Here is a 15,000-nt window from a genome sequence, read left to right as displayed (position 1 = left end):
CTGTGTTATGATGAACAAATCATTCTTGTCTCTGATGTGAATTATAATAGGCAATCATTTCGAATTGCTTACAAGTCACTTAGCAGTTCCCCAAAAATGAAAATGGAAAATGGAACCAAAACTGTCGAATAGCAAGGATCGAGAATTGATATACCGTAATAGAACTACGGGAAAAATATCAAAAGCTATGGTAATCTTCTGCTAACAGAAATCGCCTAAAGTAGACAGGTTTATAAGTAAAATGATAATCATCAACTCCATGATGAAATTAACAGCAAAAAAATATAATGAAAAGAAACGACTTACTATATAAATTATATATATATATATATATATATATATATATATATATTATATATATATATATATATATGTATATATATATATATATATATATATATATATATATATGTATGTATACATCTATATATGTATATATATATATATATATATATATATATATATATATATATATATATATATTATATATATGGCATTAGCCGATTGGATACTTTCATGTAAATTTGCGTCGATATCATTGTTTATATTATCATTGTCATCATTACTAGCTAAGCTACAACCCTTGGAAAAGCAGGATGACATAAGCCCAAGGGCTCCAACAGGGAAAGATAACCCAATGAAGAAAGAAAACAGGGAAATAGATAAACTATGAGAGAAGTAATGAACAATTAAAATAAGTTAGACGATAAATCTACATTTATCAATAACTTACCAAGAATTGAAATGGCCGAAATAAATGACGAAAGTAGAGATATGGACACGGGCACGACAGACATGCTTCTACCGCCCATCAGGAACTCCTCATTGTTCTTGTTGCCTCTGATGCCAAAGAAGATGCCAATGCCAGCGCTGACACACAGCATCAGGCAGAAGACAGCGTAGTCCAGAGCTCCAAATCCAGCTAATTCCTCAGATCCTGCCATCTGGAATACGGTGATATTTCAAATATGAGGAAAAGATGAGAAGACACATTTGGTCCCTCTTCGTTAGTTGGCAAAAAATATCAGATTTAACTTATATAATTATTCACAAAAATGACAATAAAAACAATAGCTTGCAATACTACATTTTTATAATTGCCAAATAACTTAAATTTTAATTTTACAAATGATTTAGTAGTTTATGAAATTAAACAACGAGGGAAAGGTGGGAGACGAGAAACATGTAGCAACATTTATACTGTTTCCAAAATACCTAACTTTGGGTATACCCCATCGTTCCGCCTGCTGTAATCGATACACCATTATAAATCCGACCATTATTATTATTATTATTATTATTATTATTATTATTATTATTATTATTATTATTATTATTATTACTAGTCGAACTACAACCCTGAAGCACAACGCTACAAGCTCAAGTGCTCCAACAGGGAAAATAGCCCAGTGAGGAAAGAAAATAAGGGAATAGCAAATAAACTATATAAATAAGTAATAAATAAAATATATAATATTCTAAGATCAGCAACAACTAACAAATAAAAATAGATCAGTCATATATAAACTATGAAACAATACTATTCAATCTATATCCATATAAACCTTCAAACAGCTACTTCTGTCTTCGCAAACCTTAATAAACTTTAACCATTATAACCATTTTTATAAACCTTTAAACCAGAAGATTTAATTTCTTTGAAGAGACAGATTCCGTCGTGTAACATATCTAGCGTGAATTTAATTGGAAGACATCTCTACATCCTACCATAGAGACAAAGAAAATAAAAGCTAGAATATTGTGACGGGCCGAGAGAAGGTTGTGACTCAGAGAAAGGATGAAAGCAACTGAGTTAGTTTATTATAGAACACTCCTTTATATACAAAAGTTCAAGGCAACAAGAATTTTCATGTTCAAAATCAACACCGTTACCATTGAGAAAAACAGACATGTTTTTTTTTCAGGTTCTTTTAAGTGCGAGGGGAGAGCGAAGATACAAGCACAAAATGAACAATGTACGATCGTGTGACACACGATTGGTACAATAGCTTGTTAGGCTGGAGTTATAATTCCTTTGCTGTGTTCTTTTCCTTCGTCTATCAGACTCTATCTCATTATCTATAAATTCATTTAATGTTTCTATGCATTCTACAATTCATTGTCTCCAAACATTATTATTTTTTTCTTAATTTCTGTTCAGTCACATATTCAAGATTTCAACTAATTATATTCTATTTCATGTATCTTTAGTAATGCGAAACTTTCTCTTGTAAACGAAGCGCAAATTTAAGATCTTTACGTACAGCACCGCGCTCTTAGTTGACTTTCTGAAATGTTTTAAGGTTAGTTAATTGCGTGCTTAGCGTTGAAAGTAAAACAAATATAAATCATAAATATAAATGTTAAATTAAAGCAGTAGCCTATTATAAATACAAAGGTCGCTTTTTCCCTTGAGAAAAGCGTGTACAAAGGGTGCTTGCTTTTGGGATCTTTGGAAATTATGAGTGTTTTTTATACTGTATATATATATATATATATATATATATGTGTATAAATATATATATATATATACACACACACACACACACATATATATATATATATATATATATATATTTATATATATATATATATATATATAAATACACACACACACACACACACACACACACACACACACACACATATATATATATATATATATATATATATATATATATATATATATATATATATATATATCTGTGTGTGCACATCGTAGTTACATAAAACTAGTGATCAAAGCAACTGACCCCGAAATTCAGTGAAACAAATTTTCATCATCTCCTACGCCTATTGACGCAAAGAGCCTCGGTTAGATTTCGCCTGTCGTCTATATCTTGAGATTTTAAATCAATACTTCTCCATTCATCATCTGCTACTTCACGCTTCATATTCCTCAGCCATGTAAGCCTGGGTCTTTCAACCCTTCTAGTGTCTTGTGGAGCTCAGCTGAAAGTTTGGTGAAGTAATCTCTCTTGAGGAGTGCGAAGAGCATGCCCAAACCATCTCTATCTACCCCTCACCATGATCTCATCCACATATGGCACTCGAGTAATCTTTCTTATAGGTTCATTTCTAATCCTGTCCTGCTATTTAGTTTCCAATATCCTTCTGGGGGCTTTGTTCTCAAATCTCAAATCTGTTGAATATTGTTTCATTGTCAAAAATTACGATGCAGGGATGCTGGCGAAGAGCTACCAGAGGAGTGATAAGCTACCAAATTTTACTGAAATTTCATTATAATTGATATTTATGTTGATAAATATCTACAGAAAGCTTATTTTGTTTAAATTATTCTTGATTGAGATGTTTCTCCAGGTCAATTTGCCATTTCACTTTCTACATGTCGACTTGCCATTTCACTTTCTCCATGTCGAGTAGCCATTTCCCTTTCTTCAAGCCAGCTTGCCATTTCAGTTCCTCTAGGCTAACTTGCCATATCCCTTTCTTCAAGCCGACTTGCCATTCAATTTCTCCAGGTCGACTTGCCATTTAACTTTCTACAAGTCAACTTACCATCTCACTTTCTCCACGTCGACTTGCCATTTCACTTCCTCTAGGCAAACTTGCCATTTACCTTTCTTCGAGCCAACTTGCCATTTCACTTTGCCCAGGTCGACTTGCCATTTCACTTTCTACAAGTCAACTTGCCATGTCACTTTCTCCATGTCGACTTGCCCTTTCACTCCCTCTTGGTCAACTTTCCATTTCACTTCCTCTTGGTCAACTTGCCATTCCTTTCTTCAAACCAACTTGCCATTTTACTCTCTCCAGATCAACTTGCAATTTCCCTTTCTCTAGGTAGGCTTAGACTTGCCATTTTACTTTCTCTAGGTAGGCTTAGACTTGTCATTTCCCTCTCTCTAGGTAGGCTTTGACTTGCCATTTCATTTTCTCCAGGTTAATCTGTCATATACTTTCTCCAGATCAACTTGTCATATAACTTTATCCAGGTTGACCTACCATTTCACTTTCTCTAGATCTACTTGACATTTCACTAATGTAAGTAAAACATCGAGTAACTGAAATCTAACTGTTCGAATATTTAAAATTTTGCTATTAGGTATAATGACGAACTGATTATAAAAGAAAAAAAAAAAGGTGCAACTCTTGAGCATTAGATAATAAAACTAGTAAAAACCAGAAAGGACAAACAATGTTAGCAACAATGGCCATGTCAAGTCTGACGCACCACTTTCAACTTCAGACAGTCATGATGATCACGAAAAAGGAAGAATAGCTCCTCGAGTGTGTTAAAGCATAAGGATGAGTATATTCTTCCCGCATTAATTCATTGACTAACATGTTCTGCATTGTCAACAGCAAAACACCGAACTATTAACTGCTAATAAAAGCACAGCGTTAGATACACTATGGGGGATGTTTCACAGCCTATTTTTCTTGTATTTATATTGACTGATGAGATTTTGCTTTTGCACACCCGAGGGTTAAATCCAGAATTAATCTCAGTTTATAATATGATTTTAATTCGTAAACAGAATGTAGAATATCCATGATAATTTATCTGGGATGATTAAGCAGTTAGTAGAGATCGCCGATTGTTTTCGTAAAATACTACACAAACGTTATATTTCATTTTTTGGCTCTGGATTTATTAATGAATATCAGTCGTATTTCTGAATTAATCAACCTGTTGTTAATGTCTTCTACCATTAAACAATTCTATTTCTCAAAAAAAAAATTTAATCGTACATTTGAAAGGCACTTTATAAACAAATTGTGTCAATATTCCATAATAATTCAAGAGAAAAAAAAAACGATTACAGTTAACAGGCATGATATGACTTTTTTTTTTTTTTTTTTGGGTAGTATAGGCTGCATGAGAATGCTTGACCGCTAGGGCCAGGCAATCTACAACAATTACGAAGATGAACACTGCCATCCCATTCAAAAAGTTGCTTGTAATGACTCTATTTCTCTTTCAATGTAATAACATGAATAGCCATTTATCTATATTTCGGTATTGTGATAGAGCGTGATCAAATTAACCACAGAGCTCCTTTCACAAAATTCATATGTGATTCATCCCTTTGTGGCATAACGCAAAAAGGTCCCTTATCCTTAGATATCATCGCTCAAATCCTCATCATTATCATCATCTCCTACGCTTATTGGCGTAAACCGTTTCGGTTAAATTTCGTGAGTCGTCTCTATCTTAAGCTTTTAATTCAATATTTATCCATTCATCATCTCCTACGTCGCACTTCAAGATAAATAGAAGAAAGACAGAATGACGAAAACAGAGTATGAAATGGAAGATGAAATATCATTGGAAGGAGAAAGGATTACTGAGGTAGAATCATTTAGGTATCTAGCAACTATGATCTCCAATACAGGGCCTTGAGAATTGGAGTTTAGTGAAATATTGAAAAAAAGCAAATTAGAAATGGCTAGGTTAAGTAAATTTTGGAAATCAAATCGCCTGAAATTACATATAAAAATCAGACTATATATCGGTTCAGTGAGATCGCTCAAATACAGCATCTAGTCGCCAAGACACTTGACAAATTACAAATACGTTATTTTCCAGACAATAGGCTACGTTCATTGACCTCCTGAAGACTACGAGCCTCTAAATCTCCAATGCACTCATTATTAGGCAAAGAAGTCTACCTCACGAACTTCTTTTCGCTAAGATTATCGACGTGATTCAGGGTAAGATGTTGCTTCTTTTAACATTATTGGGGCTTAACTTCAAGAAAAAGTCTTCTGCTACGACACTTATTTTATTTTTTATTTATTTATTTATTTTTTGGGCGGACAAATGGGGGCTTTTCTACCACATATATGGTGTGGCAACGGGATATCCTCCCCTCCCACACCGTAGTCTGTTATAAGTAGAAAGGTTCTTTTTAGGTACACCAAACTTCCCACTTACGCCCGGTGAAATTGTAATATTGCCACTCATCATCAGTAGTAGTGAGCAGGAGCTTCTGAATTTTGTCTCTTCAGTGAAAGATCTACCCTTGGCTTCTCCATAGAGATGAGGTTATACTCGTATATTTACCCCCACCTTTCCTTACAATTTGTGCAGAGAACAAGACTAGTTTATAACCTTGGTATATAGAAAGACTGATATGTCAAAAGAGGCTTAAAAACTAGACGAGGGTACACTGGACTACAAATGTTTAGTCAAGTCTACATCGGCAAATTGGGCATCCATCCACTACAGTGCATGGAATTCGGTCAATAAGGAACTAGACTAAATTTCAATGTTAGCTGACGTCAGAAATAAATAACATGAAAAAAAGAAGAAAAAATAAACATGCGCTCACAGAAAAGGATATTAATTTGATACATAGACTACCAATAACAATATTTGATGCCCAAAAAAATTCAGTCAATCATAGAATACCTTGTAATAATTCTTTGAAGGAAGAAACAGATACAGTTTGAGAGAGATATTTTCTTGTAACTCTTGTGAAGCTATCTTCAGAAACTTCATCAATCTTGCAATGATGAACAATAGTCTACCACCCACCAAAAGAGAGAAAGGTTGTTTAATTACAAGTTATCTGGTGTCACACCTATCAAGATCACTGACGCCGATTGTAAAGAGAAAGAATATATTACCAGCATGGTATACGAACTCATCTTTCCAATAGGTATTTGTGAATCCCTAAAAGTTATGAAAATAGACTAATAGATCACCACTTTTTAAAAACATCTTCAATACCACAAAGTCAATTGTATTCTTCCAACCAATTACATACATAACTGAAATCCCCAATTATTATTATTATTATTACTATCCAAGCTACAACCCTAGTTGGAAAAGCAAGATGCTATAAGCCCAGGGGCTCCAACAGGGAAAAATAGCCCAGTGAGGAAAGGAAATAAGGAAATAAATAAATGAAGAGAACAAATTAACAATAAATCATTCTAAAAAAAGTAACAACGTCAAAACAGGCATGTCATATACAAACTATTAACAAGATCAAAAACAAATATGTCATAAATCGAACAATTTATACTAATGGTGAAAAAAAAAATCTACAAGAGAGAAACATTTGATAATTTCTGTGGGAATGAACTCCCTACAAAACACCCTAGTTTTTATCCACGTATATATATATATATATATATATATATATATATATATATATATATATATATATATATATATATGTATATATATATATATATATATATATATATATATATATATATACATATATATATATATATATATATATATATATATAAACAAACACATGGTGGCACATCTTCCGAGAAAATGATGGTACAATTGGATCAAGGTCATGAGACATCTGAGAATTAGATCACTTCGAGGAAAGCAACGAAAGGCTAAAGCCATAACATGGATATTCCAGCAATTTTGTTGTGTCAGGCCATTTTCATGTATCACTCGTGCCTAATGCTATTGCACGAGAGAGAGAGAGAGAGAGAGAGAGAGAGAGAGAGAGAGAGAGAGAGAGAGAGAGAGAGAGAGAGAGAGAGAGAGATGATACTTGAAAGAACAAACAACACAGCCGGCCCGAATTTATACAAATTAAATAAAACGTCTCTTCTTATGGAATTTGTAGTTTTCATTTCGTTACCTTTACCCGATGTAAATTAAATGTAAAATATGGAGGACTTTAGTCACAAAGCAATCAATTGTGTGACGTCCTTATTATTACTCTCTCTCTCTCTCTCTCTCTCTCTCTCTCTCTCTCTCTCTCTCTCTCTCTCTCTCTCTCTCTTCTCTCTCTCTCTCTCTCTCTCTCTCGTCTTTATTATTATTACTCTCTCTCTCTCTCTCTCTCTCTCTCTCTCTCTCTCTCTCTCTCTCTCTATATATATATATATATATATATATATATATATATTACAGGTGTACTGTATTCTTCCTTAGCACGAATATAACTTAATATATGTTAGTCCACATAAGGAAAATTGAAAGATGTGTATATGTAAAAATGCTCTACAGTTTCGTCCGCCACTGGACCTCTTCTTGGAGCGTTTATTATAAAAAAAATGCTCCAAGAAGAGGTCCAGTGGCGGATGAAACTGTAGAGCATTTCTACATATACACATCTTTCAATTTTCGTTATGTGGACTACCATATATATATATATATACATATATATATATACATATATATATATATATATATATATATATATATATATATATATATATATATATATATATATTCATGTCTGGGGTTTGACCAGTTTTCATCACGACGCTGGTCAACTGCGGATTGGTGATGGTGGAAGACTTTTGTATGATCGCTCATAGTAAAGCTGAAATTGTGTATAAAAATTAGGCTATATGTCAGTTTAGTGAGATCTTTGTTACTGTATGGACATGAGTCATGGTATGACACTGAAACAATCTCCAACAGATTTAGTAGATTTGAGAACAAAGCCCTCAGAAGGATATTAGGAGTTAAATGGTAGGACAGGATTAGAAATGAAACTATAAGAGAGATTACTCGAGTACCATATGGGGATGAGATCATGGTGATGGGCATGCTCTTTGCACTCCCCAAAAGAGATTAGCTCACCAAACGTTTAGCTGTACTCCACAAGGCACTAGAAGAGTTGAAAGACCCAGGCCTACATGGCTGAGGACTATAAAGCATGAAGCAGGAGATGATGAATGGAGAAGTATTTAATTAAAATCTCAAGATAGAAACGACAGGCGAAATCTAACCGATGCCCTTTGCGTCAATAGGCGTAGGTAGAGATGATGATGACTCTTTATTTAGAATAAAATGAAGTTATTAACCTTTATCTTATTTAATTAGCCGTAAATTTGGATTCTCTTCTAAACAGTGAAATTGGAGAATAATTACCTAAAAACATAAACTAGTACACAATCTTAAATGAAAAACTGTAATAAAGATTTTGGAAAAGAAAAAAAAACTATAATACAATCTTCATGTGATGCTAATTACGCTAACTATGTTAAATCATAAATATAACCAACCTAATCACTGCATTCACTAAGGAACAAAAGTCCTCATGATAATTCTTGAAAAGTGTACTCAATTTCAGAGACATCTTGGGGCAACGAACCAAGTATAACCTTGAAATTAATCGTCTCATTGAGGACATGTCTTCGAATAAGCGGCAGGATCCACCGAGTTGATGCTATCTTGCGTAACACTATCAAGTAGGACTTGATATAAGATCCGCCTATTGTATAATATGGTACGTTTTAGTAAATAAACAGAGGTTTGGGTCCTGATTTATCGAAATTTTACTTTTGTTTATTTTTATAATGGTGTATTATATAATATTAATCATGAGTCTAAAGGTAACCAAACTTCTTTTTTTCTATTCTTTTGGTGAAGTATTCTTAAATCAGTTTAAGCTGGTCTTATGTCAACAAAGGGTTTTGCTCGTTATTATTATTATTATTATTATTATTATTATTATTATTATTATTATTATTATTATTATTATTATTAGTTAAGCTACAACCCTAGTTGGAAAAGCAGGATACTATGAGCCCAAGGGGTCCAGCAGGGAAAAATAGCATAGTGAGGAAACGATACCAAGAAATAAATAAACTACGAGAGAAGTAATGAACAATTAGAATAAAATGTTTTTAAGATCAACAACAACATTAAAATAGAGCTTTCATATATAACTATAAAAAATAAAATAAAAACAAGAGAGGAAAAGAAATAAGATAGAATAGTGTGCCAGAGTGTACCCTCAAGCAAGATGATTCTATCCCAAGGCAGTAGAAGACCATGGTACAGAGGCTATGGCACTACCCAAGACTAGAGAACAATGGTTTAATTTCAGAGTGTCCTTCTTCTAGAAGAGCAGCTTACCATAGCTAAAGAGTCTCTCCTACCCTTACCAAGAGGAAAGTAGCCACAGAATAATTATAGTGGAATAGTCAGGTGCATGAGGACAGGAGAATGTGGAGAGAATAAGCCAGACTATTCGGTGTATGTGTAGCCAAACGAAAAATGAGCCGTAATCAGAGAGGGATCCACTATAATACTATCTAGCCAAAGGACCCAATTATGAATAAGGGTATGGCTGTTCTACAACTGTAAGATTTGAGAACAATACGAGGGAAGAAAAAAATGGAATAAAATCAGAGCTAAACAAAACTAGCAACTTTAAGTACAAAATGCAATGCAAGTAAGAGAGAAAAACACTGTACCGTGAGGGTGATATAGAATGATTTAGACACTCACTTGATTTATTAATCTTTGCGTAGCTTCAATAGATTTGAGATAGCAAAACAATTATATACTAAGAGACGGAGAGGAGCAAAGCAGCCCTCACCGACCTTCGCATGTAAATTCTTCAGCTGGCAATTGCATGTACTCACTTTATCAGTGTAATCATTCCAATTTCAGGATTTCCTGTGTATTTACTCCCTAAACAATTCCAGCCAATTGGCATGTTTTGCATGGAGAACAACTGACACTACCTCGCTTTTTCTAAATAGCTAAATCCGTTGCTTAAACTTAGCTTCCGCTAAGTGCAGCAAACCGTGGAAAGTTATAACCAAATGTATGTAAATACAAACAACAGCAACAACAAATGCAGCCGTTTCTAATCCGCTGCAGGACAAAGGCCTCAGACATATCTTTTGTCATGCCTGGGCTTGGCCGTTTCATCACCACACTGGCTACTACCGATTGGTGATGCGGGGAAACTTTAGTCTCATCGCTCACAGATACAAGCTAGTCTGGGTGACCTTGACTAGTAAAGCTTTGCTGATCATGGCAATACACAAATCCTTTCACCAGGTAAAGGTATCCCAACTCAGAATGGATTTATAAATATCATCATCATCTCCTCCTACGCCTATTGACGCAAAGGGCCTCGGTTAGATTTCGCCAGTCGTCTTTATCTTGAGCTTTCAATTCAATAATTCTCTATTCATCATCTCCTACTTCATGCTTCATATTCCTCAGCCATATAGGTCTGGGTCTTCCAACTCTCCTAGTGCCTTGTGGAGCCCAGCTGAACGTTTGGTGAACTGATCTCTCTTGGGGAGTGCGAAGAGCATGCCCAAACCATCTCCATCTACCCCACATCATGGTCTCATCCACATATGCCACTCAAGTAATCTCTCTTATAGTTTCATTTCTAATCTTGCCCTGCCATTTAACTCCTTATATCCTTTTGAGGGCTTTGTTCCCAAATCTACTAAATCTATTGGAGATTTTTTCATTGTCATACCATGACTTGTGTCCATAGAGTAACACCGATCTCACTGAGCTGATATATAGTCTGATTTTAATATGTAATATCAGGCGATTTGATTTTCATATTTTACTTAACCTAGCCATTGTCTGATTTGCTTTTTTCAATCTTTCACTAAACTCTAATTTTAAAGACCCTGTATTGGAGATCATAGTTCCTAAATACTTAAAAGATTCTACCTCATTATTCCTTTCTCCTTCCAATGATATTTCATCTTCCATTGCATACTCCGTTCTCATCATCTTTGTCTTTCTTCTATTTATCTTCAGCCTAACCTCGTGTGATATTTCATGCATTGTGATAAGCAAGCATTGTAAATCCTGTGGCGTTCTGCTAATAAGGACTGCATCATCAGCATACTCTAGGTCTGCCAAATTCCTATCACCAATTCAGTCCAATCTCTCTCTACCATCTCCGACTGTTTTACGCATTACAAAATCCAAGAGGAGGATAAACAGCATAGGTGACAACACATTCCCTTAGAGTACTCCACTGTTCACTGGAAATTCATTTGATAAGACTCTATTAACATTAACCTTGCACTTGCTATGCTCATGAACAGACTTAATCAAATTTACATATTTACTATCAAAGGCTTTTTCATAGTCCACAAATTCCATCAAAAGTGGATTTCTATATTCTACGCATTGCTTTACAACATGTCTCAAAATGAATATTTGGTCAGTGCAACTTCTACCTTTTCTAAATCCTGCTTGTTCATCTCTCATCTTTTGATCAATCTTCCTCTTAAGTCTCTTTAGAATAAGCATACTATATATTTTCATAACAACTGACGTAAGTGTTTTGCCTCTGTAATTCTTGCAATCAATCATGTCTCCTTTTTTTCCCATTTTCACCGACACTCTATCCTATACTGTAAATATTCTATTGATTTTCATGTTCTAAAATCCATTGCTTGAACTCGGCTTACGGCTGAGTACTTAAAGCGAAAAGTAGATATATCTGATTATTAGACATACACATACTCAAATGTCAATGTGACGACGATACTTGGGTATGTAATTACAAAATTACGATCCTTAACAGCTTCAGTATGGAAAATCAAACCGGAATCATCTACAGTATATTAATTATTACCCTCTCTGTTATAACTATAGTCAATTTCATTACAGGCAATAACAAAATTCAGTCTTCAATCTTCTTGATGCAATTCCAAGTAATGAATATGAGACTTTATAAGAACGAGGACCAAGGTCTTGGCCATTTTGAATGACTTCATGGATTAAAGTTTTATACGATCATAAATCATACGTTTTTAAAGAAACATTTCTCTGGTATTACAATTTTCTCTGTGTTTTCTACTTTACTTTAAAATATTTTTCCGGTAATAATAAGGAAAGAAATGCGAAGGTTTTTTGAGACACGAAGTGTACACATACAAAGAACGGAAGTAGGTCGTTTAGATTTAATTCTTAATCACATCAACCTACTAGTTATTAACCATGCATGGGATGAAGACATACCAAAACAATCATAACACGACTATGAATAAATAAAGCAATTAGGAGAAATATACAATCTGTTAAGAACAAGGAATACGTAGCCTCCTGGCTAGTACAGTGATAACGTATTTGCCTAGCATTCGCATGGCAGCAGATCGATCCCCGCCTGGGCCCGTGAGTTCAAGCTATTTACTGGGGAGGCCACTGCTGTGGTTGGGCACCACAGGGCCGGGGGGCGCTTTCCCGGCTGACGTTCTGGTGAGTATCTATTCTGATGAAACTGGAACTGAAACCAGACACCTTTAACCTTTAAGGAAGCGATGCAGCCCGAGTTGAATTTTCAATGACCAATCTCCTCTTATGAAAGAAGGAGAGTGAACACAGCATGATGCTTATAAAAGGATCAGGCCCTTCTACTATTCCTGGAATTACTGGAGGTCACTATTCTCAGTGATAAAAATATATATTTCTTTATATCCTATGATTTTTTACCATCTTGGAAATACATATGAAGTGCAAATTCATTTATTGCCTCCCCAACTATCACTGGAGGGTAGTACAGCACACTCAAATGAAAACATTCAATATATATATATATATATATATATATATATATATATATATATATATATATGTATGTATACATATATATATATATATATATATATATACATATATGTATATGTATGTATGTATGTGTGTGTGCGTATGTGTATGAAAGTTAACGTTCCCGATCATTATTTATATTGAATATGAAGAAGTAGAAGAGCGGTAAAGTAGAAGGATATAAAGCAAGTGCAGACAGGAGCAAAAGTAAAGAAATATTATATATATATATATATATATATATATATATATATATATATATATAGATATACACACACATATATATATAGATATATATATATATATATATATATATATATATATATATATATATATCGATAGATAGATAGATAGATACAAATATCACAATTCAAACAACATTAAAGCATGTATATGTTATCACAGTAGAAGTAGTAAAATTAATGTTTCTAATCCTTACCTTTATAAAAAAAAGTTTTTTAGCCGTACTGTCTCACCAACTTAGAAAAATCTATGTCATTCGAGTCTTCTGTCAAAAACTGATTCATGGAAGAATCCCAAAAATCTGAGATCTTGGGAGAAATGAAGAAGATAAGAGGTCAGCACCAACTAAAGCTACCGGAACCTCTTTGGCCCAGCTGAAGTGCCCAAAAGAGGATTAGGCGAACACAGCTGCCTCGAAATTGACTGGTTTGAAGGTGAGGAGGAGGAGCCAAGACCTTGGGAGGAGTTATGATATTGGATGTGATCTTAATGCCAAATCACAGAAATTTGTGATTATCATCATTATCGTTAGAAACTGAATGAAAAGGGTAAATCAGCCAAAATGATAAATGTATGAAAAGGAAATGTACCTTATGTTTCTTACTTTTCTTTCTCTCTGTTCTCTTTCGCTCGTGTATATTCTAAACCCTTATCCTTTTACTTCCACTAAAGCTATGATGAAAAATAGTTTAACTATATTGTTGTTACATTTATTATGCATTCTGATTGACATGTTACGTATAATATGCCCTTCCGTTTTATTCAACTAAACGGCTATCAATTATCAGTCTCTTTATCGACAAATTATTTGTCTTAATCTTAATGTATATAGATTAATCCTTGAAAACAATTCTATAAATGTGGAACAAAGATTGATGTGATGTTTGTCACTCTCGAACTCTCATTTCCAATAAATTAAGAATGTATCTTGTTTTTACATATCCTACATCAATAACAAAACACGTACATTTTCATAGCCCAATGTAAAATTCCCAGGGTTCAGTGCTTGCTTATGTAAATAACTGGTCAAAGTTAAAATTTTTAAACTGATGTAAAGATATTGCAAAGAATTAGTTTGTTAACAAACTGTCTGAAAATAGTGTTCAAGTAAATGCCAAGCCAGAATTCATTGAAAGCCGTGTTTGTGTAAAAAAAGTTATTGACTTGGATGACAGTTATTTTTGTTTTTGTTTTGTTTATTAAGGGTCAAACGAGTTACACCATAATGATGAATATGTCAGGATAACTAAAGCAAATTTTTGATGTTGAAATTTAGTTTTGAAAAATGGAGTAACATGAGCTAAAAGAACCACAAATAAAAAATGAAGAAAAATTAAAGAATAAGGGACGCAGAAGACCATCTTGGGGCCGTTTTGAATACCTAGACCATTTACTTATCTTTGCAGTTAGTTTGTGTGTTTATCTCTACTTGTGTGTTGGAGAAAAGAAGCGGAGAAGGGATCGGTAGAACA

At 33.9% G+C, this 15,000-nt stretch overlaps 1 protein-coding gene across 1 annotated transcript in view; it reads right to left on the bottom strand.

Moving 5' to 3' along the window:
- LOC137628416 (sodium-coupled monocarboxylate transporter 1-like) overlaps positions 1-13,926 on the bottom strand; it is a 45,163-nt gene extending 31,237 nt beyond the window's left edge. Inside the window, exons 1-2 of the mRNA XM_068359568.1 lie at positions 13,725-13,926; positions 734-944 (exon numbers count right to left, since the gene is read on the bottom strand). Coding sequence (XP_068215669.1) covers positions 734-944 — 211 coding nt within the window. The 5' untranslated portion in view covers positions 13,725-13,926. The remainder of the gene's footprint in view (positions 1-733; positions 945-13,724) is intronic.
- Positions 13,927-15,000: the final 1,074 nt, after the last annotated feature.

This window comes from Palaemon carinicauda, chromosome 36, assembly GCF_036898095.1.
Source record: "Palaemon carinicauda isolate YSFRI2023 chromosome 36, ASM3689809v2, whole genome shotgun sequence".
Taxonomy (NCBI): Eukaryota; Metazoa; Arthropoda; class Malacostraca; order Decapoda; family Palaemonidae; genus Palaemon; species Palaemon carinicauda.
Note: the sequence above shows the minus strand (reverse complement) of the source record. Positions and strands in the feature narration are given on the sequence as shown.